We start from the raw sequence: 27734 nt of genomic DNA, 5'->3' as shown, positions 1-27734 counted from the left end.
GCTGAATAATGGTCCCTTAGTGGCCACCGCTAAACATATAAGCCTATTATCTGTGGATTTTCAGTGGCACTATCCAAATAGCACCACTGCATATTTCTCTAACTGCCTGGAGAGTGTTAGGGCAGAGCGAGGGTGGAATGAATAGCTACATGGATAGTGGCAATATGACATAGGAAGCAACTTCAATATGCAAGCTCAATACATCTAGCTCAGGGGCCTCAACCTTTTTTCCATTGGGACAAACCTGACAGACGATATTCACATATGGGACATACAACAAGATGATGAATATGTCCCAACACTAAAGAGGAAAAACAACCAGATACTTCTGTGAGGAGCAAAAAAATTGTTTTCTATACTTTTTCAAATCTTTTTTCCAAAATGCTGCAAAACCTGACACATATACACCCATACTATTTATATTGTGTTATGATAGAGGAAAAGGACCTCAGAAGCAGTATAAGCCATAAAAATCAATGGCTTAACACACCTTATGCAGGAGCATAAGCTTTGCTCCTGAGGAAGCTTTAAGCGAAACAGTGGTGCTCTGTTGAGTGAACCAATGATAATCCTCACTTTTCAGACGTGTCCCAACTTTGTTGTTTCATCTTTGGGAGTATTGACACAATTAATGTCACAAATACACTTAAATAAAGTATGAATATAAATAATTACAAGGAGTTCTTTTTAAGACTAACGAGGAAGCCTGCTCAGCTGAAAGTTTGTCTTTGTAATAAGGCAGCCTGCTGAGCTTCTAAAGTCTTTTTTCTCCTTTTTTTTAATAAGTGTTTTGATAAATAATTTTGGACTTTGTGATATATAGAGAAACTTGCATTGGTTGAATATTGGAATATTCCTGAAAGCAAGTTTATTGTCAGTACACACTGTTAACACACTGTTAACACACCCACTGCTAACTCCCGGTTCCGTTCCTTCTATCTCGCTGCTCCCTATGCCTGGAATAGACTCCCTGAGCCATTACGTCAGGCTCAGTCTTTGGCTGTCTTCAAGTTCTAGGCTTAAAGCCCACCTCTTTGCTACTGCTTTCGACTCCTAACCATGACTCTCTTACTCAACACCCTCACTTATCACCCCTACCACTGCAATTTCCCCACCCCTAGCTGTCTGTTCGTCTGTCCAGTTTAGATTGTAAGCTCTGTTGAGCAGGGACTGTCTTTTCATGTTAATTTGTACAGCGCTGCGTAAGTCTAGTAGCGCTATAGAAATGTTTAATAGTAGTAGTAGTACTTACAACATTTTCAAACATTGGTTCAAAAACCTCCCTCCATCTATTTATTTCAAACATTTTTTTAATGTATTTTTACAACATGCCAACAAATAAATGCCATACTTAGGGACAAAATAAGACCGGGAGCTTATCTTTCATTATACAGGCTCAACAGAGCCACCCATTTCGCTCTGTCAGAGCTTCCTCAGGAGCAAATTCCTGGACCCAGTCAGACACCAGCTGTGCATGATACGTTTCTGTAGGCTACAGTACCTTCTGGCACCACATCATATACATGGCTCTCATGGACAATTGGTCGGACACAGTACAGCTGGGTTTTTTTTTAGTTAAGCGTAAACATGCTCTTCATCCACAAAACCCATATCACCCCTACCTCATGTCATCAGATTATAGCAACATAAACCTCTCCACATTGTTAAATACAAAATCTGAGGAAAAAATCCTAACTCAACATATAGGTAGCAAACCTACCATAAAAAGTAGCACTAATTCCTATCATTCAAACAACTTGAACCCTACCTTTGAATAAGCAGCACTACAAATATTACATGGGCCCTAGAACACCCATACACTTACTACTGGTAAAACAGAACATGCAAACAGAATACCACACCTCGTTCACAGGCAAAACAGACAGAACCTCACCAAATACAGAACAAGGAATCACAAATTAGAAATAGAAAAATGAAGTCAAAAACTGAACTGGGAACCCCAGTAAGTCAGACTAGACCAGGGATGAAAAACTAGGAGGGGCCAGAACCTGAGGCCAGGGAGGAAAACTGGGAGGGGAAACTAGCCTGGAGGAGTGGATAGAGGATGGAGAAGAGAAAATGGACTGACTATGGGGATAGGGAGAAAGGGTAGGAGGCTGATTGGCAGAGATTAGTGGGGACCAGATACAGGGTTGAGAGACATCATGAGAGACTGGTGTGTACAAGGTAGGAGGCTGAGAGAAAAAGAGGCAGACTGGTAGGGACAGGGTAGGAAGTTGAGAGAGAGACTGGAAGGGAGAAGGTGCAAGGTTTATAGAAAGAGTGTGTGTAATAAGAGAGAAAGAGAGGCTGGGGTGGATGCAGGGTAGGGAGTTGAGAAAGAGAGACAGATTGGTGGAAATAGACTACGAGACTGAGAAAGAGAGAAGGGGGAAGACAGGGAGGGGGATTGAGAGCTGAGGGTAAGAAGTCAAATATTCAGACAGAGGTGATGGGATCAATTGAGTGGCCTAGTGGTTAGGGTGGTGGACTTTGGCCCTGGGGAACTGAGGAACTGAGTTCGATTCCCACTTCAGGCACAGGCAGCTCCTTGTGACTCTGGGCAAGTCACTTAACCCTCCATTGCCCCATGTAAGCCACATTGAGCCTGCCATGAGTGGGAAAACGCGGGGTACAATTGTAACTAAAAAAAAATCTGGGGAGAGGTGACTTAGAAGGTGCGTGGGGAGCAGAGAGGTTCTTTCAGTAAATCTCACCAGGTGTTAGCTAGTTTTTTATGCGCATTCCTTGTGGATATCCTGTAAACCTGATTGTCTGGGTGTGTCTTGAGGCCAGGGCTGCCAACCATTTGTTTAGAAATCTGTCATCTGAAGGAAAGACACCTTACCTCAGTGTAAATATCTCCAGGGCAGAAACAGGGAAAGGTGGGGGAGGGTTACAGGAGCAGGTGAGTCAGTTTTGGTTTTACAGTGCTTGTCAGGGAATTTCTCAATATAAAAAAACATGAACTGGATTCCCTTTTTTCTCCTCGCCTAGAATATGGTGGTCCTGTGGCGAAGGGGGAGGAGGGAGGGAGAGAAGGAAAGGAATGACACACTGTATGTATAAATGATTCCTGCCCAGTGACAAACATCAAGAAACGTGCTATAAAGCTACCAAGTAACCCCCTCACAAAAGGAGATTTGCGGCCAGGTGTGAATTTCTGACAAAATCCCATAATGGTGCTGATTCTAACATTTTCAGAGCAAATTTCAGTGGTAGACGCAGGGACTACTTATACCACAATACATTGGGATAGGAGGTTAAAACCCAGGACTGGACAAAAGTCTTTCTCTTCAACATGGGTTAGGCAGCACTGCTTTCAAAGACTAGATAGTTATAATTTTGGGTGTGTGTAGATGTGTGTATTCATGTTTTTGCTTACTGTCTCTTGTTTTACCTGTGTGTCTGTATCCATATATTTGAGTACAGGCTGTTTTTCTTTGTGTGTATGTGGGTATTAATGAAGGTCTCAGACCATTTTTATTTTTCTTACATTTGTACCCCGCGCTTTCCCACTCATAGCAGGTTCAATGCGGCTTACATATTATATACAGGTACTTATTTGTAACTGGGGCAATGGAGGGTTAAGTGACTTGCCCAGAGTCACAAGGAGCTGCCTGTGCCTACAGTGGGAATTAAACCCAGTTCCCCAGGGACAAAGTCCACCACTCTAACCACTAGGCCACTCCTCCACTCCATATCAACAGAGGCATAGCTGGGGGGGGGGGGGTGCAAGGGGAGTAACCGCTCCCCTCAAATGAACTTTGGATGAAATGGTGCCTATGCAGATCGGCCCTTCAGCCGTGCATCGGTGCCTATTTTACAGAAAGTCTGTTCCTCCGACATCAAAACATGGCTACGCTTCTGATAGCAACGCCCGTTCCCAGATCAGCAAATGCTCCTATTTCAATGATGGATCCCAAAGAAAGAAAGCCTGACAAACCGCCAGTACACCTGGTACTGCGGTGGGCCGGGGAAGGTGTCTGCCTGCTCGGGACCTGGAATTAAATGCAGGTCACTGAGCTGGTAACATTTGCTTTGTTTGCTTTATGGGTGACTCATTTCCACGTTGCTGCTTGCTGCGGTTCATTTCTGCAAACTCAGGAGATGAGTCTCAGGTGTTTTCTCAATGAAGCCATCGTGCCTTTGTCTGCTTTGTCTCCCAGAGGAAGCAGAAAAGAGCTGCTGCCTGTCTGAAGCTTTACAGGATCCTGCCTCTCTCTCTCTCTCTTGCCTTCAGGAGCCCAGGGATAAATGAGACGTGCAGGAGGAGGGGGGTTGGTTTCAATACTTTTAGCAAGGACAAGGGATAGGTAAAGTGAGGTTACTTACCCCTAACAGGGGTTCTGCGTGGACAGCAGGATACGTCAGCCATACAAAGGCCTTGAAGTACAAGCACTTGGTCATTTGCCAAAAGGCCTTGTGGTATAATCAGTAGGTCTCTTGCCTCCTGTGCCCTTGACCTGAGTACAGTTCTTGCCCTGGGACTTCAGTCACATACCCAGCCTCTGGCCAACTCAGCCACTCATCCTCTTTTGGTTGGTAAACAGAACACCCAACCTTAACTGGAGAATGGGGTAAAGATAACTATGGCAGTGGCAAAGCACCTATTGGTCTGTCAATAAACCATCACAAAAGTGGAAACCCCATAAGTCTCCCTCAGTTTGGTAGATGCCTACTGTGGACCTTTCTGTCATTGGCTTTCCAGGACCCTGACAATTTGTCTGACCAAATTATTCTTCCAACTGGTCCCACCCACTTGATTCCCCTTGTAGTGATGTTAGCTTCAAATTCTTAAATACACCGGCCTCATGGTGTTCACAGTGACTCCACCTGACTCTGACTAGTCCCTCACCTCCTTTAGTCACTCCACATCCTCAGAGTCAGACATTTCCCATTGCAGCTGCATGAAGATACCCCAATGCCAGCTTCCTTTTTGACCATGAACCTTGAAATTCTGACACAGCTTTCTATGATCTCGGGTGCATTTGCATGCATGCCTGCCACCTTTTCCTGTCCCTGTTGGACCTTGACCTTCTCCATGGGTTGTCCCTCTGATGGGACCTTGAGGTCTATTTTTCCCCAGACTTTGATCTCCTTCAGGCACCCTTATCCTACCACAGCTCACTACACGGATTATGAAGGGGCATTCTGTTGAGGAGTGAGACTTTCAACCCTTCACAGCCCTCAGCTGGGGAGTCGAGTCACCCATGTGTGGCTGACTCATCCTGCTTGTCCACGGAGAAAGTGAGGTTACTTACTTGTAACAGAGGTTCTCTGTGGACAGCAGGATAAATCAGCCACACAAACCCACCCACCTCCCCTCTGGGATGAATCTGCCAACAAATATAGAATAAACTGGCGAGGAAATGGCTGGGGATAGCCTCCACATGCTCAGAAGAGCCTGAAAAAGGCTCTTCTGAGCTACAGGAGAGCTAATCCATTCATGAAGTTGTCGACATCACCCATGTGTGGCTGACTCATCCTGCTTGTCTATGGAGAAACAGTGTGACTTCCTTAAGTGCCAAGGTGGTGGGGGAGATGCATGCTTCTCTCTTCAGTCAATCTGTAAGCTGAGCACAGGCCTGAAAAGGAAAGGGCCTGCCAGAAACAACACTTGCCTAGAGCACTGTTTGTCCAACAGCTTCCCTGCTTGTCCCTCCCTGTCTGGGTAACAGATAACATGAGGGGTACATATAAAACCAGCAACAGTTGGTGGTTTTCTCCAGACACTGGCATTGAATATCTGATTTACGTGGCCGGCTATCCCTTATGCAATCAAGCGACACCATGTAAAGATAGGACTGACTTTTATGCAGTCTGATATGGGTGCTTAACTTAAGCAGTTAAGTGCTGATTATTGGCAACTGCATAAGTGCTGACCCCTTGGGCCTAATATTCTGCCAGCAGTGATCAGCATTTTGCTTACTTCCACTGGCATTTATTTAGATTTTGCTCACACCTTTTTCAGTAATAGCTCAAGGTGAGTTACATTCAGGTACTCTGGATATTTCTCTGTCCCAGGAGGGCTCACAATCTAAGTTTGTACCTGAGGCAATGGAGGGTTGAGTGACTTGCCCAAGATCACAAGGAGCAGCAGTGGGATTTGAACTGGCCACCTCTGGATTGCAAGACCGGTGCTCTAACCACTAGGCCACTAGGCCACTCCTCCACTCCTCCACTCAAACCTGAAAATTCAATGTTGGACCCTTTCCGGACTCCAGAACTGAATTTCCGGGTATAAGGAACCAGCTAAAACATAGCTGGTTAAGTGCGATATTAAGCACCTAACTGGCAATGAAGATAGAACTGCATTTTATACAGTCCCATTTATGTGGTTATGTTAACTGGTTAAGTTCTGAGTATTGGCACTTAACCGGCTAAGTGCTGACTCTGTCCTCAAAACACCCACAAAATAGCTGGTTTCGGCTTGAGCGCTACCTGGGCTTTTTCAGCTGCACTATCCAGTTAGCCCAGGACAAGTGATTTAAAGGGCAACGAGCTGTTTCTGCCTGGTTAAATTGCTTTGAATGTCAACTCCTTAATTTCCACCTGTGAATGACCAGTCAATGAATCTTCCTTTCTTCCCTGAATCCTTTGGGACATCACCTCATCTGCTTTGGAGCTTCAGCATGTGTGTCAGTGAGTGCGTGAAGCATAGGAGTTGACTCTGTGGGTGCTTGAGCACCCCCAGTATTGAGAAAATTCCATATATATGTCCAGGGAGGGATTATTTCCATTGGGATTAGCACCCCCGATAATTTTGAAAAGTTGGCTACTATGGCGTGAAGGGCTATCATTTGGAAATTGCCCTGTAACTGTGTGGAATACTCCTGCACCTCACACCCCTTTCCCCATCCACATCCTGTCCTTAATAAGAAACCCCACAAGAAACTGGAGACTACAGCTGTGGAGACTGATTTTAGTGGGGGAAGCTTTGTCAGGATTGTCAGGTTAATCACATCCCTAGTGCAGGGATGAAGAAAGAGAGATTTGATTAACACTGGTAAATACAAGTGATGCTCTATGCTCAGCTCAGCTTGCAGGAGGAACTTCCATGGCCACCGCCCCACTGCTTTCTCAGGAAGGGTGGGGGTGACAGCTGCACTGTGCTCTGTTGTGCAGGTGCTGCTCTTACTTGGCCGGTTTGGTGGGAACCTGTCGTGTTTGCAGAAGGATTTGCTGTTGGGTGGAAGCTGCCTGGGGAGCTGGATTGTAAAGGCTTTGTGCTTTCTGGCTGAGGTTTGGCTTCTGTGGTTTCTGGTGAATGTTATTTGGAACTGATGGGAGTGAAAGGGTAAATCAGGAGTCAACGTAGTGCCTGCAGCCAGGTGAGGATTTTCTGTCCCAGGATGTCACCTATACCATGAGATAGCCTAGTCTGGTCCTGATGTTGCAACAAACCATGCATTGTTCTGGTGACTGCAATTATTATGGCATTGGTCTATTGTTGGCTTGGGGTCTCCTGGCATTGCTTTGGTGCATGTACTCTCCTGTCAGTCTCCCTATGAGCTTTCTGCTGGCACTTCTGTCTGTCTCCAGTCTGATATAGTCACTTTTAGCTACATTACTCTGAGATTTTCCAGCCCTAACCTATTGGTGGTGTAGAGTAGCCATTCTGGTGGTTTGTACTTCCTGCATCTTTGAACAATGCACTGTGGCTGATGCCACCCACTCCCCCCTTAATTCTCTGGTCACTCAGGGACTGATAAAGAAAGGCTCGCGGATATCTGAGCACCTGGCTCCTACTGCAAGTGCAATACCGTACCATGCAAAAAGTTATTTTTATGTGGGAAAGCTTGCGACTAATGGGGGAGGGGGAGTGTGCCAGATGCAAGTGCAGAAAGGTTTCGTGGTAAGTGCAGGTTCTTGTGCGCACGTCCAAAAGAAAACGCCAGCACACATCAGCGCCCGTTCTTCCGCCCCTAAATCTGAGCCTCACAAAAATGTAGGTGTAAGCAATTTTTGCACGGCTCATATTTAGGTGCACAGGAACGGGTGTCGAGGTGCACTTTCACTTTCAGTATTGTTCAGACTCGCGCGCATATCTGTAACCTTCTGTCTAACTTTGACCCTTGCAGGAGCTTCCTTCAGGTTGCAAAAAGAGACAAAACCAGTAGTTAAATCCGAAAAACCGGCATGAAATCCTCTCCATGAACTCCACATCCCTGGACCAAGCGAGAAAATTCTCACGGTAACCGCGCATCAAAAGCCCCTGGCTACCTCTCTGCATTGCTGCAGTGGCCTCATTAACATTCATGTATTCCATGCGCGTTAACACCCATAGTCTAATCCCTCTCTGCATTGCCCAGCACATACAACCCTCATTCAGCCCTCAGTAACTGCAGAGTTAAGTTTGCGGTAGCTATCTGCATCGGCCCCTCACTGTTTCCCAGCGCCGAAACACACCCAGCAGTAACAGAAATATGGCAGATAGTAGTATATTTATTTATTTATTTTTATTTTTATGCACGTTTGATATTTCTGTGTTGGATCTTTCAGGAAATCTGATGGGGGCGTTTTCGAGTGCCACATATGCTTACAAAGTGTGCAGGTATTTTTGCCATGTGCACTTTCCTGCTTATAATCGAACGAGAAAAACGCCCAAGTTCCGACCTAAATCGGGAGATGGACGTTTATCTCACAAAAACGAATAACGCGGTATAATCGAAAGCTGAACTTGGACGTTTTCAACTGCACTCCATCGCGGAAGCGTACAAAGTTCACGGGGGTGTGTCGGAGGTGTGGTGAAGGCGGGACTGGGGCGTGGTTATCACCCGAACAGAGATGGGCGCCTTTCGCCGATAATGGAAAAAAGTATGCGTTTGTAGCTAGAATTTAGGGCACTTTTCCTGGACCCTGTTTTTTCACGAATAAGGCCCCAAAAAGTGCCCTAAATGACCAGATTACCACCAGAGGGAATCGGGGATGACCCTCCCCTGACTGCCCCAGTGGTCACTAACCCCCTCCCACCACAAAAAAATGATGTTTCAGAACTTTTTATTTTGACCCTCAAATGTCATACCCACCTCCCTGGCAGCAGTATGCAGGTCCCTGGAGCAGTTGTTAGGGGGTGCAGTGGACTTCAGGCAGGTGGACCCAGGCCCATTCCCCCCCCCTACCTGTTACAATTGTGCTGCTTAATGCTTAGTCGTCCAACCCCCCCAAACCCACTGTACCCACATGTAGGTGCCCCCCTTCACCCCTTAGGGCTATAGTAATGGTGTAGACTTGTGGGCAGTGGGTTTTGAGGGGGATTTGGGGGGCTCAACACACAAGGGAAGGGTGCTATGCACCTGGGAGCTCTTTTACCTTTTTTTTTTGTTTTTGTAAAAGTGCCCCCTAGGGTGCCCGGTTGGTGTCCTGGCATGTGAGGGGGACCAGTGCACTACGAATCCTGGCCCCTCCCACGAACAAATGCCTTGGATTTATTCGTTTTTGAGCTGGGCGCTTTCATTTTCCATTATCGCTGAAAAACAAAAACACCCAGCTCACAAATTGTCGAATAAAACATGGACGTCTATTTTTTTGGAAAATACGGTTTGGTCCGCCCCTTCACGGACCCGTTCTCGGAGATAAACGCCCATGGAGATAGACGTTTTCGTTCGATTATGCCCCTCTTTGTATCTCATTTTTAAACACAATTAACTAGTATAAAGTAAGGGTATGTTAAAATCATTCACGCACTGTTGTTTGTACAGGCAGCAGGGAGGGGGGAGATAGTGTGCATATATTTGAAAATATCAAATGCACATGCCAGTTTTCTCCCCTGCCCTAAACATGCCCTGAGAGTGCCTGTTTTAACCTGGCTAAAAATGTGCACTTTGGAAACCTGTGTATACTTTTCTTCTGGACCTTTCAGTTTCATGCTGCACAGTTGGTGTTTTTTGGTGCTGTGAGACTTTCTTAAATCTAACGAGGGCTTTTATCCTCTATTTTATGCCCCTTGTAACTTATTTAGCTTGGTCATTGCAGCGACAGTCCTCAAGTGGGGAGTGGGGAACTTGCATCAAGATTCGTTCCAGAACCCTGCAGTCATAGGCCTTAAATCCAGCCACAATGACAATGATTCACCCATCAGTCTCCCCTCCTCTCCCCCAAGGGACTAGGAATGCTGCTTTCTGGACACCAGCCAGCCTCAGGGAAATAGAAGACCTAAGCCAGAAATCAATCCTTCATAGGCATCACACCACAGTTCAGTTGTATTCCTGGATTAACAGCAGAGAATCAAATGTACCCTGAGAATGGTGGCGGACTCACCGACTGAAATGGGAAAACTAACATTTGATAATCGCTTTTCAGCTGTGGTTCACACATGTCAAATCTGCTCTCTTTCTGGACTTGAATGATCTGTAATGCATGCTTTTGTTTTGAGGCACCTCAGTTTTTGTAAGTTTCTTTCTTCACGGTGTTAAGCTGACATCCCTTCAGCGTTTACAATAGAGACCTGCACATGAACGGAGTTCGGGGGAATCCTACAGGAATCCCCTCCGGAGCTGTGGGACTACTGTGGGGACGGAAGCAGTTCCTGCGGGGTTCCCATGGAAGCGTAAGCTGCTCCTGCGCCAGCTTCTCACCTACCATGTACCAAGTTCTTTGAGTGTCGCCTCCTGCTCCTCCTTGCTTTAACAGCACAACCGGGCTGATGCACAATGCCAGTGAATCAGAGACAAGTCTTCTATGTACGTGCCAGAGTGTTCCAAGTTCCAGCTTCCATTTCTTCCTTGCCTGCAGTGTTGCGGCTCGAACCCAGAGAGAGACTGGAGAGCCGACTGGAATTTTTTAAGGTACTGTTAATTTCTGACAGGGACAGGTGGGGATGGGTTAAATTCTTTCGGGGATGGGTTAAATACAGGTGATTTCTGTCCCCATGCAACTCTCTAGTTTACAATTTGTACAGAACACTGCCATTCGGATTATCCACAGTGCTTATAGGTTAGAACACGTCTCTCCACTTATGATATCCCAGTATCGTTTATTGGGTTTGCTATACCGTCTCTATTTGCAAGGCAAATCAAAACAGTTTACAATGCAATATATACAAAAAAACAGTACAATGGAAAAGAAACTCCATAAAAATTAAAGGACAGATACCATACACTCCAGTTGTACAAAGAAACAGCCATACATTCTAAATAAAAACTAGAACTAAAATTAAATACAATATAAGAAAACATCACCATAAATACCAAACAAATATCATACACTCCATCCATGCAAGAGATGTCCATACAATCAGAAACAGGTAATCACTCACAATACACTTAAAACCATTTGGGATATTACACCCCCCCCCCCCCCACCCACCCCGCTGTAGAACCCCACCCGAAAGGTGGTATAATAGAAATCAAGAAATGCTAAATGCTATTTGAAAGAAATAGGTTTTTAGAGCTGTTCGAAAAACAGGATAGGATTTCTTTAGCTGTTGGGGGAGCAAATTCCACAAAGCTGGAGACAGAAAATAGAAAACAGAAGTGCGTGTGGATTCCCATCTATCCTTTTATGGAGCTGGTATAACCAATCTGTTATCGGTTGGCAAATAGAAAATACGGGACTTTGTGTAGGGAAGTGTTAGAGCAGCTAAGTATGAGGGCTTGGCAGTGTACAAGGCTTTATGTGTTAATGTGAGAACTTTAAACTTGATCCTGTATTCTATTGGGAGCCAATGAAGACGCTGAAGGAGAGGAGTGGCCCTATCATACTTGGAAGCCCGACAGATAATATGGGCCACAGTATTCTGGAGAGTTTGAAGGCATTTCAAATTAGCCTTTGTAATGCCAGCATAAGCGATGTTACCATAGTCATATCGGGCATTTATATAAGAAAAGAACAGAGAACAAAGATAGTCCATCTTAACCATGTTCCCTAACAGATCTAAGCCGACAAAGAAAAAACCCGTCTTGAGAACCTGAGACACCTGTGGATCAAAAGAAAGAGCAGAATCGATGATAATCCCTAAATATATGAAACAGGATACAGTTGTGATTTGTCTATCAAAGAGTGCAGGGCTCATGGAAGGTGGTGAAAGGGAGCCTGTAATCCAGGTAACTATTGTTTTATCCAGGTTTAGAACAAGGCTGTGTTCTTCAAGCCAAGAAGCAACCTTCCACAGGCACTCTTGAATCGGTTTAAGATTGATGGAAAAAGGATCAGTATAGTCAGGGCTTTTTTTGAGGGGGTACTTGGGGGTACTGAGTACCGGCACCTTTTCCACTGTCTGCTAAAATTGACCCATGGAACCCAAGTTTTAATGATAGAGCTCAGGTTCTACACACCAATTCTGTCTTGTCATAGATTCTGTGACTGGTTGCAGGGGGTCTGGCTATGATAGGGTGCGTCTCTCAGTGATCACCCCACTCCTGAAGGGTGGCCTAGTGTTTGAGTACCGGCACCTTTTTTGCTAGAAAAAACACACTGAGTATAGTGTACCAGGAGAAAATCATCCGCTTAGGAATATCAGCTGATACCAAATGTCTGAACAACAACTTCCAAGACCTTGGAAAGAAAAGGAAGATTAGAGACAGGACGGTAATTGCTTGGAGAAAGGGGACCAAAGTTAGGTTTCTTTAAGATAGGCCTGACCAATGCTTCTTTCAAAGGCATAGGAACAGCACCCTCAGTCAACCTATTAATTACTATAAAGAAAAGAAATGGCAACAGTCCCAAAGGTGGCATTTTCACCCATCTAGAGGGAAAAGGATCCAATGGGCAGTATGTGGCATGCAGCTGTGATAGCAATTTGGGGAATGATTGAAAAGAAGGAAGGTTAAAAGAATTCCAACATGCTGCTTGCATTAGTGAAAGAGGAGGGGGATTTGTAATCATGGTATCATGAAGAGGGGGGAATGAAGCTTGCAGTTTCTCAGTCTTGGAGACAAAATAGATAGCCAGAGCATCAGAGGTAAGATGTTCCGATGGAGGGCACAGTAGTTAACTTGTTAAAGATAGAAAAAAATCTGTTTTGAGGAGTTGGAGGCTTGAATTATTTGGTTTGAGAAATATGTCTTCTTGGCTATTCTAAGTTGAGTTGAATAGTAGTGTTGAACTTGTCTACAGTTTTGAAGTGACATATGAATTTTTTGCTTATGCCATTGGTGCTCTGCTTTGCTGGCCTGCCGCCGGCATAAATATAGACCAGAATGAAGCCAAAGCTGATGTTTCATGGATTGCACCTGGATAGGTTTAAGGGGAAGCAATAGAGTCCGACACAATCTGAAGCGAAGAATTCCAGGCAGAAACCTTTTCTTCCAGGGGTCGCTCTGAGAAATCAGAAGGAAAGTAATTTGAAAATGAGGGGAGAGAAAGAGGATCAATGCATTGAAGAGAACAAGGCCATTGAGATGTTAAAACTGAATTCTGCTTAGGTCAAATCATTGAGATTTGAAAACGTAAAAAATAATGATGCGACCAGGAAACTGGGATGGTTTTGAGAGCAAAAAAGTGAAACGGAGAATATAAATTGGTCATAACCAGATCAAGAGATTCCCCTTTATCTGCCAAAACTTCTTGTCCATATTGTCCACGATCGCTTTTCTGCTGGTCTGATAAACCTTTTCTGGTTATTACTCAGTTTGACATTACCCGCTATACTGCTTTTCCTTACCTGGCCCCGTCACTGTGGAATTCACTACTACATTATCTCCAGATTGAGCCCTTTCTGATTTGAAGACATTGTTTTGTGCAGGCCCTCCTCTCACACTGAGTCTTGGCAAGTGATGATACTAGTCTGGCGTGGGCTGTACTTTTCTGTTTCCCCTATTTATAGATTTCCACCTTTTCTCCTATTTTGTTCTGTTTGATGCTCTTGGCCTATGCTGTTTTATTGTATATTGTCTTGCTGTTTCACATCAAAAGGTGGTATAGAAAGTTCTGCAATAAACTAAACTTAACTCAATATGGAGCTGCCCCTGCATAGGCTTTTAGCCAGGCAGCGGGAGGCTTTTTTTTACTTAGTCCAGTTCATTATATGTACAGTCTGGGGTTAATTTTCAAAGTGGCTAACCCTCTATATATATGGGGGCTAAGACGTTATATTTAGCTGCTCTTAATGTGAGCACCTTCAAGGGTGGGATTTTGTTGAGAGTAGGAAGTTAGCTGGCTAGCACTGATTTTCAGCACTGGGACCTAAGTATGGTACCCACATTTAGGCGCTACAATTGGGAAGCTAGATTTTCCATATTTCGGTGTCTAAATGTAAGCTGTTGTTAATGGTAATTTGTTCATTAGGAATATAGATAGATCGGAGTCTGGTGGCCAAGAAGATTGCTTGGTGATTTCCTTGCCTGGTGTGAAGGTAATGGATCTCACAGACTGCCCAGATAAAATTTTGGAAAGTGCCGAGGAGTTGGGTATTGTGCAGGAGAGATTCTGAAGACTATATTTAGGCTTCTAAACTCCAGAACCTTCAGAGTAGCTGCAGCATCCTCAGAAATGTTTCCAATTCAAATACCCCTAAGGAATATGTGGCTATAAAGGTCTAGAACCAAAATTTATGGGATAAGGATGAAAGGGGGAAGACTTAGTAGTAGTCTAAGGAAATAATGTCTTCACAGAAAGGGTACTAGATGCATGGAATGGCCTCCCAATGGAAGTGGTGAAGATGAGAATGGTGTCAGGGTTCAAGAAGGCACGGGACAAGCAAAGGGGATCTCTACAGGAGAGAAAGGGGTAGTAATGCTAAATGAGAAGTGAGGATGGGTAGACTCAATGGGCTTCATGGTCTTTTTCTGCTGACTCATTCAGTATTTCTGTGGTTCCACCTGCAGAATTCCTGAGGCAGGCTAAGCTCCAGAGTCTAGATGAATGCATGAAATGATGGTGCTGAGAGGAGGGCTTCAATTTATTAGAAACTGGGAAGCTGTTTAGGAAGGTAGAAGCTCATTCTGATTTGATGGGCTCTATCTTAACCAGAATGGAACCTGCTAAAATAAAGGGGAGAGAGCAACTTTTAGAACAGATCATAGGGGAAGCCCACAGTCGCTCAAGAGCATCTGGTGTCAGCGCCCTTATTTTCTAAGCATTTTCCCACAGACACAAAATGGGAGAAAATCTTTGGTAAATAGGCCCCTGAGTGAGGTGTCTTCAAACGATGCAGTTAAAACTGGGAAAAGTAGATTATCCAGATAGTGAAGATTAGGTACTGTCTGAGCTAGCGTATGTGGATTCAAACAGAGTAGGCAAATATGAACAATTCCCAATTACCCAAGTCAACTGCTAATAGGCAGGTTGTGAAAATAAAGACACTTAGGTGTCTGTATGCACATGCCAGAAATCTGAAAATATCAAAGAATTAGAGTATATGACTCTATATGAAGCTGTAGATATAATGGACCAGATACGGTACTTTCTACCTGCACTTTTGCAAGCCCATTTTCAAGGGGAAATTCTCAGCTGGCAGAGTTTGTGGTTGCAAACTCCCCATCAGGAAGTATTTGTGAGGAGTTAAAAATAAACTCCCCATGGCTAATTTGCCAGGATGCTTTTGATGCTGCCCTAGCTTCACCCCCAGCACTATCCTTTTCCTCTCTAGTCCATGCCTCTCTTTCCTCTCCCCCCTCCCCTATGGAAAACCAAGTGTGCTGTGACCAGTATTCATAGGTAAACACATGTTACTCAATGAAGAATTTCTTTGAACATTGTGAAAAAAAGGACAATCAATGGGACATGGTGACACAATGGCTCAAAAAGAGTCATGGTGGTGACCAAGGGGAGGGATGATAGACAACTCAGGAGTCCACCAGGATTCAAAAGGTTTTACTGTGTGTCCCAAATATAACAACAAATTGACTCAAGGTGCTCATGGTGACTCAACAGGGCTGTGTTTCGGCATAGTATACCTGCATTAGGAGTCTACAACTGTGATATGCCAAATTCTCTACACTGACTAGTTGAAATTCTTGATTGCCCTTAGGCTTCACTTTTATTGGAACTCATACTGCAAATGCGGCAGCTTGTGAAAAACCCTTCTAAATCTGCTGTCCTAACTTATCCAAATAGTTGTCCGGATACCAGTGCTGAATATAGCTGGTATCCGGATATCTTCCAGCTTTGTCCCTGGACTACCCTGCTTTCTGGATCGTGCCAAGATGGTCTGCAATGACGTCCAGCGACATTATCTGGATAATTCCACAGGAAATTATGTCTGACTCTAGTCAGGGTCATTTATCTAGGTACCAGGGGTTTCTACTCTGATAAATGCTTTTAAATATAGCGCTGTATGTTATCTGGGATAATTTCATAAGCATCTATTTGAAGACATGGAGGGCACGTCTATCAAGGGGCACCTATATTTTAGGCACCTAGAGTGGTCTTTTGGGAGCCTCTTCTATAAAGGAAAGTAGGCACCGGCTTTCCTAGAATACTTGTATAACTGGGTAGATATGAGCGTATGTGTTTGGGCATGAGCACTTTTGTCAACCATAAAGCTGATGTAAATTTTCATGCCCTAGATTCAGGAGATACGCTTGTATTCTATGCAAATAACTATCCAGCTTATTTTCGAAAGAGAAGGGCGCCCATCTTCCGACACAAATCAGGAGATGGGCGCCCTTCTCTCAGGTGCGGCCAAATCGGCATAATCGAAAGCCGATTTTGGCCGCCTTCAATTGCAGTCTGTCGCAGGAGCAGCCAAAGTTTAAGGGGGCGTGTCAGGAGCATAGCGAAGGAAGGACTGGGGCGTGGTTAACACATGAGCGCCCTCGGCCGATAATGGAAAAAAGAAGGGCAGCCCTGACGAGCATTTGGCCGACTTTACTTGGTCCATTTATTTTCAGGACCAAGCCTCAAAAATGTGCCCTAAATGACCAGATGACCACCGGAGGGAATCGGGGATGACCTCCCCATACTCCCCCAATGGTCACCAACCCCTTACCACCCTAAAAAAAAAATTAAAAACATTTTTTCCAGCCTCTATGCCAGCCTGAAATGTCATACCCAGCTCCATGACAGCAGTATGCAGGTCCCTGGAGCAGTTTTAGTGGATGCAGTGCACTTCAGGTAGGCAGACCCAGGCCCATCCCCCCCCCCCCCACCTGTTACACTTGTGGTGGTAAATGTGAGCCCTCCAAAACCCACCCGAAACCCACTGTACCCACATCTAGGTGCCCCCCTTCACCGGTAAGGGCTATGGTAGTGGTATACAGTTGTGGGGAGTGGGTTTTGGGGGGCTCAGCACCCAAGGGAAGGGAGCTATGTACCTGGAAGCAATTAATGAAGTCCACTGCAGTGCCCCCTAGGGTGCCTGGTTGGTGTCCTGGCATGTGAGGGGGACCAGTGCACTACAAATGCTGGCTCCTCCCACGACCAAATGGCTTGGATTTGGCCGGTTTTGAGATGGCCGGCCTCGGTTTCCATTATCGGCGAAAATCAAGGCCGGCCATCTCTAAGTCCGGCGATCTCAACATTTAGGTCGACCATCTCTAAGGTTGACCTAAATGTTGAGATTTGGCCGGCCCCGACCATATTATCAAAACGAAAGATGGCCGCCCTTAGAGATGGGCGCCCCCATTCGATTATGCCCCTCCACGTGCCCCGCGCACTCCACCCACCTGCAAAATATGCGCTATCAAAAATACAGTATGCATGTGTTTATAGAATAGCAGAAATAGAAAAGGTTCAAAGAAGGGCGACCAAAATGATTAAAGACATAGAAGTCCTCTCATACGAGGAAAGGTTTAAGAGGTTAGGGCTCTTCAGCTTAGAGAATAGACAGCTGAGGGAGGATATGATAAAGGTCTACAAAATCCTGGGTGGAGTACAGGGTGAGGCAAAAAAAAGTAACCCCCTATAATTTTTTTGACATTTTCTCAGCAACTGCTTTAAATTTCAATGAGTGTACAGCGGGGAGAGTCAAAGTACAAAGTACAAAACAGCACAAAGAGCTTCCATGACCAGACCAAACAAATGTGTTTTATTCAAGAACCCAGCACGGGCCGTGTTTTGGCGGCACTGCGCCTGCATCAGGGGTCAGTCTAAAAGTAGCACATAAAAAATGTATGAAAGCAGCAAAACAACAACAAGCCTTGTATCCGCTCGAACAAGTCTTCCCATCAGGTTTTTGAGCGGAAAAGTATGCAGCACTGTGACATCATTAACACTAAGCTGGTACCCTGTTTTTGTGGGGTTTTTTTTAATCAAATAATGGTAGTTTTACAGTGCAAACATTTTTGAATGCGCAAAAAAATCGCTGGGTGGTTGTCGTAAAAAGTCTGTAACTTTGCTGTGGTTAAAGATAATCTCATTCTACTCAGCACATAATCATAGATAGTAACAACAAATAAAGCTGTAAAATTTCACTTTGAAATTTCAAGCGGCTGCTGAGAAAACAGCAAAAACTCCAGGAGGTTACCTTTTTTTGCCTCACCCTGTAGAATGGGTAAATGTAAATCAATAGTCTATTCTTTCAAAGAGTAGAAAGACTAGGGGACACTCAGTGACGTTACATGGTAATACTTTTAAAACAAATAAACAAAAATATTTTTTCACTCAATTATTATTATTATTATTATTTTATTATTATTATTGTTATTATTTGTTACATTTGTATCCCACATTTTCCCACCTTTTGCAGGCTCAATGTGGCTTACATATAACCGTTAACGGTGTTAGCCGATTACGGTTTGAACAAATACATAGTATGAATGGATACAAAGTGATATTGTGGTATAATGAGGTATATGTATGGTAGGAAACAGTTGGGGGGAACTTAGAGAGGGAAAGGGGGAAGAAGAGTCAGGTAATGTCCGTTGCAGTCTTTGGTTGTGTTGTGTCACAAGTGACCAGTATTTTTATGTTGAGTCAGTGGGGTATTCTCTTCTGAACAGGTCTGTCTTTAGTGCTTTCCGAAAATTTAGGTGGTCGAGCATAGTTTTTACTGCTTTTGGCAATGCGTTCCATAGTTGTGCGCTTAGGTAGGAAAAGCTGGTTGCATAGGTGGCTTTGTATTTGAGTCCTTTGCTGCTTGGGTAGTGGAGGTTTAGATATGATCGTGCAGATTTTGTGGTGTTTCTGGTTGGCAGGTCGATGAGGTCTGTCATGTATCCCGGTGCCTCACCGTAAATAATTTTGTGAACAGTCGTGCAGATGTTCAAAGTGATGCGTTCTTTGATTAGTAGCCAGTGCAATTTTTCTCTGAGTGGTTTGGCGCTGTCAAAACGTGTTTTTACAAATATAAGCCTGGCTGCTGTATTTTGGGCGGTCTGAAGTTTCTTTATGATTTGATACTTGCATCCCGCATAGATTCCATTACAGTAATCTGCGTGGCTTAATACAATGGAATGTACCAGGTTACGAAATATTTCCCTCGGGAAGAATGGTTTTACGCGTTTGAGTTTCCACATTGGTAAGCAACAGTTAGTTTATCTGGGTTTAAGAAAGGTTTGGACAAGTTCCTGGAGGAAAAGTTCATAGTCTACTATTGAGATAGACATGGGAAAAGCCACTGTTTATCTCTGGGGTCATTAGCATGGAACCTTGCTACTCTTTGGGATTCTGCCAGATCCTTGTGACTTGGATTGGCCCCTGTTGGAAGCAGGATACTGGGCTAGGTGGACCATTGGTCTGACCCATTATGGCTGTTCTTATGTTCGTATTGTTATTTATACATGCATGCGTTCATGTAATGCATGTAAGTGACTCAAGTACTGGCATTTGCTGGCATACTTGCTGCCTAACTTTAGATGGCTCCTTACAGAATTATCCCCATAAAGCACTACTCTATATGCTTGTTTCTAAAATTATCCGCTATGATTAACAATCGACCCTTTGAAATATCCCCCCAGCCTGAGTGCAGATAAATCTACCTCAGCAGGAATCAAAAAAGCAAATAGAAGGTTAGCTTAGGCATTGAGGCTGGCCCTGTGACTCAGATACCAAGTGCAGTGTATTTTCATGCAGACAGTTTCTGGTTCAGCTCCTGGTGTGGTTTGGAAGTTCTACATAATGTGTGCCAGGGCTAGGAATGCTGCACAGACACCATTCAGAGCCCTAGGACAAGGGAAGCGCTGTGGCCAATGTGCGAGGTGATACCTCTGGACATTAGAGGCTGAGGGTTGTCAGGTTCCAAAGGGAGCCAGGTTACATCTGACCCAGGACTGTTGCCACAGTGGTCCAGGTAGAGTGTGGAAGATGGGATGTAAAAGAGGAGAACATTCCCTGGATGGTGTGAATGAAGGCCCAGTGTCAGATCTCAGCCTGGTTCTGAGTCAGCTGGAAGAACAAGGAGCAGCAGAGAACAGCTGGATTTAAAAAAAAGAATATGAGGAATTTATTAAGAGAGGATTAGAGAATAAGGGGTCCTTTTACTGAGGCGCGCTGAAAAATGGATTGCGATAGTGTAGGCGTTGGTTTTAGGCACACGCCGATCCATTTTTTAGTGTGCCTGTAAAAAAGGGCCTTTTATTTTTGCCAAAAATGGACTTGCGGCAAAATCAAAATTGCTGCTCGTCCATTTTGGGTCTTTGACCTTACCGCCAGCTATCACAGCTGTGTCTGAAAATCAGCTCCTACGTGCATGTGAATCATTTCTCCACTTCACAGAACCAGGACTGAGTTGTAATTACTCACACATATATTTCTTTTGCTTCAGATAACTGATGAAAGTACAGAGGATTTGATCCTTCTATGTACTGATTTTTTTTCTTGCTGTGTAGGATTCTCTGACCCCATTTTTCCAGGCATCAATCTATTTTACACAGGGGCCTCTGGGATGTGAATGAGGCTGGATCTCTCTCTCGCGCGCGCATGTGCTCAGTTCAGCGACTGAACTGAGCATGCTCAGGAGTTGCTGGTGTCAGTGGCTGAATCACAAGACATCACTGACCTCTGTGCTGCTAAGAGGCAGCTGAAGAGAGGACTCAGGCAGCAGACCTCTTCGGTTGACGGGGCTTGGGCATCCCCACCAGCAAAGGTACTTTGTAAATGCGGTGGGGGGGGGGGGGTACAGATTAGAGGAAATTAGTGGCCCTCCTAGTCCACCCCTGCCTCCCCCCCCCCCCCCCCAAATAAATGAATGCGCCCCTGGTTTTAAATATAGTGGGATACTAGATACACATGCAGTGTTCCAACGTACTCCTAGGGTATCTGTGCAGCTTTTTGTCTAATGGTTAAGGCAGTGGGTTGAGAACCTAAGGAATTGGGTTCATTTCCCACAGTGAGTCCTTATGACCCTGGGCAAGTCACTTAACCCTCCACTGGCCCAGGTACAAAAGATTATGAGCCTATTAGGGACAGAGAAAATACCTGAATGTACTGATTGTTCCACAGAATGTGGTATATCAAATCTGTGACCCTTTTTACTTATGATCTGGATTGGCCACCGTTAGAAACAGGATACTGGGTTAGATGGACCTTTGGTCTTTTCCCGTACAGCAATTCTTATGTTCGTATTCTCTTTATAATGAGGACATGTTCTGAGTCTTAACACTCCAGCATAGCCTCTGTGCTACTGCCCTTTATAATGAGAATGGGGAGGCAGAGGGCCTTGGTGCACATGCCACCTTGCTCTGCACTAGGGTTACCATATGGCTCCAGAAAAAGGAGTTAACCAAGCCAGTCCACAATGTGTATATTATATTTCTTCGCTTCCATTGCTCCTTTACAGATTGAGCCAGTCTGGGTTTTACTTCCATTGCTTTCAATGGAAGCAAAACCTGGACTGGATCAATGTGTCCTCCTTTTTCTGGATCCATATGGTAACCCTACCCTGCACCCACCCATGTGCATGTGTGTCTCCCAGCTATCACGGGAGCTTCAAGGAGTCTAGTGACGTCATCACAGCATGCCAGGACCCAGGAGTCTGACGGGAGTGGACTGCAGCAGTCATAAGTAGCCCCCACGGGACATGAACCCCCTTTGTGAGAGCATTTCAGCATCCCAGCCTACCCACCCCAGAACAGCGGCAGGGATAACCAAGCCAGAAAGGAACAGGATGGACTAGAGACTGAGATTGACTGAGAGAGGGGTGCCCTGCTTTCTCAAGCATCCGTAGCACCCACAGAGTCGGCTCCTACCCCACAATGATGACGACCTTGCTGTATCGCATGGTGGGCCTACATGATGGTTGATAAAAGTACCAGATGGCTCGGGTACTAAGTTGTTAATAAATGTTGATGCATCAGTAAAGCTGCGGCCTAATGTGAAACCGAGAAACTGTGTGGCTAGTTAATCCTCATTTGGTGGAGATATCCGTCCCCCTGTTGAGGCAGACAAGAAAGGCAGGAGACAGGAATGGCAGGGCAAGGGGAATGGTCATGGCTGCCTATATTATAGAGTATCAACCCAGCACATCAGTTATCTCTTGCGTCTCTGTATTGCTGCCTTTTAAAAGGAGAATATGCTGTATCTCTAAGCACCTCTCCCTTCATAATGAGAACACATTCTGTCTCCCAACACCCCAGCTCTTGTCTGTGTTGTTTTTTTTTAGTCTTCCTTTGCATTGTACATTGAAGGTGTGGCACAGGGTAGAGAGACAGTGGTTACAACTGCCTGTTACTGAAAGCATTAAGAGCCTATAGGACTATAATTGGACTCCGTGGTAATGATTAACATGGTCTTTCCTTGGATATAGACGGTGACTGCGGTTGGATAGTTAAGAGATTCTCCAGCATTGAGAAAGAAGTGGCACCAGAGAGATTGGCAGGTCTGTCTCCTGTGTGCAAAAGATGGCAGATAATTTCTGTCCTGGCTTCATCCTCTTTTTCCATCACTCTTTTTTTTTTTCCCCACCTCTCCTTTCCTTCCCCCATGTTTCTTGCAGTGCCCTCCCATCTTCAAATCCCTTCACATCCCTCTCCTACCTCCTGCTTCGCAGTTGTTGCCCGCCCCCTCTCTACGGAATTTTATACTCCCTGACTTGCTCTTAGAACGTTCTTTTCTAAAATTCAAGGCTACATTCAAGACTTTATCTCTTTCCCAAGGCTTTCCCTTCCCAAACCCGATTCTTTACTTCAACATTCTTTTCCCATTCTCTGTTCTACAACTCCTGATAACAGAGCTTCACTCCTTTTCACTTCCTCCCTCCCCTCCAAATGTGTTTTAGAGTAATTTTATTTATGTTTAGTTTCTAATATCTTGAATAATTTCTTTGTATAAAATATTACTGATAATTTTAGGGCCCCTTTTGTTTCTTTACTCTCTTTTCATTCCCCAAATATTTTGCAATGTAAACCACTCAGCTAATTCTTTTTTTTTTTTGTATATTAAATGTGAAATGTTTCTTCCCTTCTTGATTTTCTCACTCTTTCACTCTCCCCCTCCCAGTTTCTGTCACCACAGTTCGTCCTGAGGAGTGGAGCCATACGGAACTGGATTTTCCAGTCCTCTGTTTTTATTATATTTTAAATACAAAAAACTCTATAATTATAAATGTAGTATCTACAAACACACTTGTGACACAGAGACAGTAGCAAGCAGAGAGAAACTGAGGACAGAGCGCTGGGTATGTTTTCTCCCAGGACCTGGAAGAGACTCACCTACAAGGGCACGACACCTCTCTTTGGTTCTCACTGCTAAAAATTACTACTTTAATACTAGAGATTCCGACCGAGGATAAAAGTTCAACCTTACACAAAGCAAGACCAAAACATAGGTACAGAGTATAATTTCTCTGTTTCCCTAATATCATCTCAGTGAATAACTCTGCTGGGCATTTTATAGTGGGTGAAAGAGATTTATGCAAGGGCCTATAGAAACTTGGGTGTATAGCTGAAAGTGCATCTATTAAGAACATAAGAATAAAGTCTGGTATTTGTGTGCATTGAGGTACTCAAGTTTCTATGCATTGGATCCTATACTGTCTTGTGTGTTTATTAAAGGTGTATAACAATGTGTATATTAATCAAAGTATATTGCATTATCTGCCTAGGAGATTATGAATATGTTGAAGTTTATGAGGGCAGATGAGGGTGTGTGTATTTGGCTGTAGGAAGGTAGGCGAAGGAGGGTGTGTTTCAGTATGAGGGTAGATGAAGAAAAGGGTAGCAGAGTGTAGCAGTGGGAGGGTGTATTTGGGAGTTTGGAGGTAGTTGAAAAAATGTTATTTGGATGTAGGAAAATAGGTAAAGGAAAGTATATGAGGGTACTCAACATGTAATTAAACTCTGGAATTCTTTGCCAGAGAATGTAGTAAAAGCGGTTAGCTTAGTGGGGTTTAAAAAAAGGATTGGATGGCTTCCTAAAGGAAAAGTCCATAGACCATTATTAAAATGGACTTAGGGAAAATCCACTGCTTATTTCTAGAATAAGCAGCATAAAATGTATTGTACTGTTTTGGGATCTTGCCAGGTATTTGTGACCTGGATTGGCCACTGTTGGAAACAGGATGCTGGGCTTGATGGACCTTTGGTCTGTCCCAGTATGGCAATATTTATGTACTTATGTTGATAAATGAGTGTATAAATGAAGATAAGTGTGTTGTGCGGGGGGGGGGGGGGGGGGGGGAGGGGAGGTGTATTTACATGTATGATGGTAGGGGACAGAGCATGTATTTGGATTTGTAAGGGTAGGTGAGAGTAGGTTAGGATGTGTGAGTATGTGTTTGGAGGAAGTTTCTAATGATTATGTGAAGGTATTTAAATATCTAAGGGAGTATGGGGTAATGAGTTTTGAATTAGAAACAATGGACTCCCTTTTTCAACTCTTAGTCTTTTCTCATCCTCTCTTCCTGGATTAACCTATTATTTCTCTGTTTCCTAGGTCTGCAGGCTCAGCTGGTCCAGGTGAATGACACAGTTTCGGGTTTTGTTGGTTCAGATGTGCTTCTACACTGTAGCTTTACAAATCCCCACCCCAATGTCCAAATCACACAGGTCACATGGCAGAAAGTCACAAATGGCTCCAAGCAAAATGTGGCCATCTTTAATCCTACCATGGGTTTCTCCATCCTGCCTCCCTATAAGGATCGTGTGGGGTTCCAAAACCCATCCTTCAGTGATGGCACCATTCAGCTGTCACAGATCCAGCTCCAGGATGAGGGTGTATACATATGTGAATTTGCAACATTTCCCCAGGGTAACCGGGAAAGTCAACTGAATCTGACTGTGCTAGGTGAGTATAATGTCCATTAATCTGACTGTGCTAGGTGGGTGTAATATCCATTAATATGACTGTGCCAGGTAGATGTAATATCCAGTAATCTGACCATGGTGGATGGGTGTAGTATCCATTAACCTGACTGTAGTGGGTGGGTATAATATCCATTAATCTGACCGTGCTAGGTGGGTGTAATATCCATTAATATAACTGTGCCAGGTAGATGTAATATCCAGTAATCTGACCATGGTGGATGGGTGTAGTATCCATTAACCCGACTGTAGTGGGTGGGTATAATATCCATTAATCTGACTATGGTGGATGGGTGTAATATTTGATGACTGTGGTGGGTGGGTGCAATATCCATTATTCTGACTGTGCCTTGTAAGTGTACTATCCAGTAATATGACCATGGTAGGTAGGTGTAGTATCCATTAATCTTTCTGTGCTTAGTGGGTGTGTTATCTGGTACTCTTCCTGTGGTGAGTGGGTGTAATATCCAGTAATCTGACCATGGTAGGTAGGTGTAGTATCCATTAATTTTACTGTGGTGGGTGAATGTAATATCCTGTAATCTGACTTGCCAGGTGGGTGTAATATCATTTAATCTGACTGTGCCGGGTGGGTGTAATATCCAGTAATCTGACTGCGCACTGTGGGTATAATAGCCATTAATCTGACTGTGGTGAGTGGGTGTAATATCCAGTAATCTGACCGTGGTGCGTGGGTGTAGTATCCATTACTCTTTCTGTGCTTAGTGGGTGTGTTATCTGGTATTCTTCCTGTGGTGGGTGGGTGTGCCTCTTATCCTAATCATGCTTTCTGAAAGTACCATTTATCCTGATCGTGCTGATTGATATGCCCCCATATCAGGTGGGTATATAACCTTGTGGGGCAATGCAATCACTGCAGGGTGAGTGTATTCCCTTACCAAGTCTCATACCCCTTTGCTGGTCATAGTCAGCGTAACCCGCTTAGGCTTTTAGATAATATAGGATATAGATCTGTAACTAAATACCCGTGCCCTCTCTCTGTTTTAGGGTTCAAGGTTGCTGATGCAGGGCTTAGAGAGCACTTAGATATGAACTCAGTTGCTTCCTCTAATTGCTTTCTTGCAATATTCATCACTCTCTTGTCTTTGTCTTTTTCTTACAGCAAAGCCCACCAATAAAATGGAAGGGCCATCGAGTCCCCTCATAGTTACTCCTGGAAAAACAAAGAAAGTAAATGTGGCAACTTGCATCTCAGCCAGTGGAAAACCCCCAAGTACTATTACGTGGGATACCAAGCTGAAAGGGGAAACAGAGTTTGAAGAGAATAAGAACAGCAATGGAACAGTGACAGTAATTAGCCGGTATTTCCTGAACCCAAACCGAGAGGCCCATGGCCAGGAGCTCACCTGTGTAGTCAACTATCAGCTTGATCGCTTCACAAACACCACCGTCCTGGATGTGCAATGTAAGGGAACTGGGAAAGAGATGTGTTTCTACTCTGAATATGTGAGGCAGAAGGGGAATAATCCTCTCCCCCACCCCCCCAGAGCATCAGAAAGAGGAAGCAGGGCTAGCCCAGTGCTGCCAATTCTATGTGGTCAAACCTGAGTTCAGTTTCCGGCTCATAATTTCTGCTCTCTGGGTTGGCAGGCGCTGCACAAGCCACCCATGGGGGCGAGGGAGACACAATCACTGTGGAATGTGAACAGATTTAGGGTGAAGACTGTCACCGGAATATAAAACGGGCAGGGGAGGGGCCTGATGCCAGATCCCGGACCTGGTTCTGAGTGAACTGGAAGGGCAAAGAAACCGAAAGAAAGTGTCGGAAACCGAAAGAAAGTGTCGGGTCAAAAAAAAAAAAAAAAAAGGAGGGAGCCAAACAGGGAGATTGAGAAAAGCAAAGGCAGGTTAAAAACCAAAGGATGGTTTTAAGGTATAACTCTCTCCCCCCACCCCCGCCCCACTCAATATTATGCTTCTTTTAAACCTTGGATATGTCACACCAGTTTTTTTCCTTGTCCTTTATGTAATTCTATCTTTACTGGAAATAGAAGAGAGGAAGGTTGATAAAGAGAAGTCAGAGGGAGAGTGAGGGGAAGAGGCATATACAGAGAGAAAAAAGACTGGGGTAAGAGAGAGAGAGGAGAAGAGATTGAAGGAGAGAGATAAATAAACTGGTGAGAGGGAGGAAGATGTGCAGTGAGAGGGATGTGGTTATATTGTACAAATAATCCCTGTTGCTGTGGGTCCTTTAATACTGTCTGTAAACACTTGGGAGGCAGAACATGAGTAAATATTTTTCCCAGGTTCTCTCATCAGATCATTCCTCACACCTTACTCCGACTGCTCTGACACACCAGAACACTCCTCAGTTACTGCAACATGTCATAAGCCCAGATGATATGGAGGGATCTGGGGAAGGAACTAAGGACTTAACCCAGCTAACTCTGAGGGGCTCAGTTGGGGTGAATATACGTCCCTGGGTGTACAGATGAAAGGGATAGGTCACCCTGGCCATGCCCCCTTTTGGGTTGTGGTCTCTCCTGGCCATTTAAATTTTATTTATTTATTTCAGGCTTTTCATATACTGTAAATTAAGCCTAGACAGAGTGGTTTTACAACACAAATCAAAAATAGCTGATGTCGGTGGGGGGGGAGGGGGGAAGGAAAATCAAGACAGAGGGAGAGTGGGGAGAGGCAAGGAGATAGGGG

At 44.5% G+C, this 27734-nt stretch overlaps 1 protein-coding gene across 1 annotated transcript in view; it reads left to right on the top strand.

The window, feature by feature from the left end:
• Positions 1-27734, top strand: part of NECTIN1 (nectin cell adhesion molecule 1) — a 110982-nt gene that overhangs the window by 65746 nt on the left and 17502 nt on the right. Inside the window, 2 exon segments of the mRNA XM_030221688.1 lie at positions 24694-25044; positions 26185-26487. Of these exon segments, the coding sequence (XP_030077548.1) occupies positions 24694-25044; positions 26185-26487 (654 nt within the window).

The sequence above is a fragment of the Microcaecilia unicolor genome, chromosome 12 (genome assembly GCF_901765095.1).
Source record: "Microcaecilia unicolor chromosome 12, aMicUni1.1, whole genome shotgun sequence".
Classification (NCBI taxonomy): domain Eukaryota; kingdom Metazoa; phylum Chordata; class Amphibia; order Gymnophiona; family Siphonopidae; genus Microcaecilia; species Microcaecilia unicolor.
The sequence above is the reverse complement of the archived record's forward strand: the minus strand, read 5'-3'. Positions and strand labels throughout refer to the sequence as shown.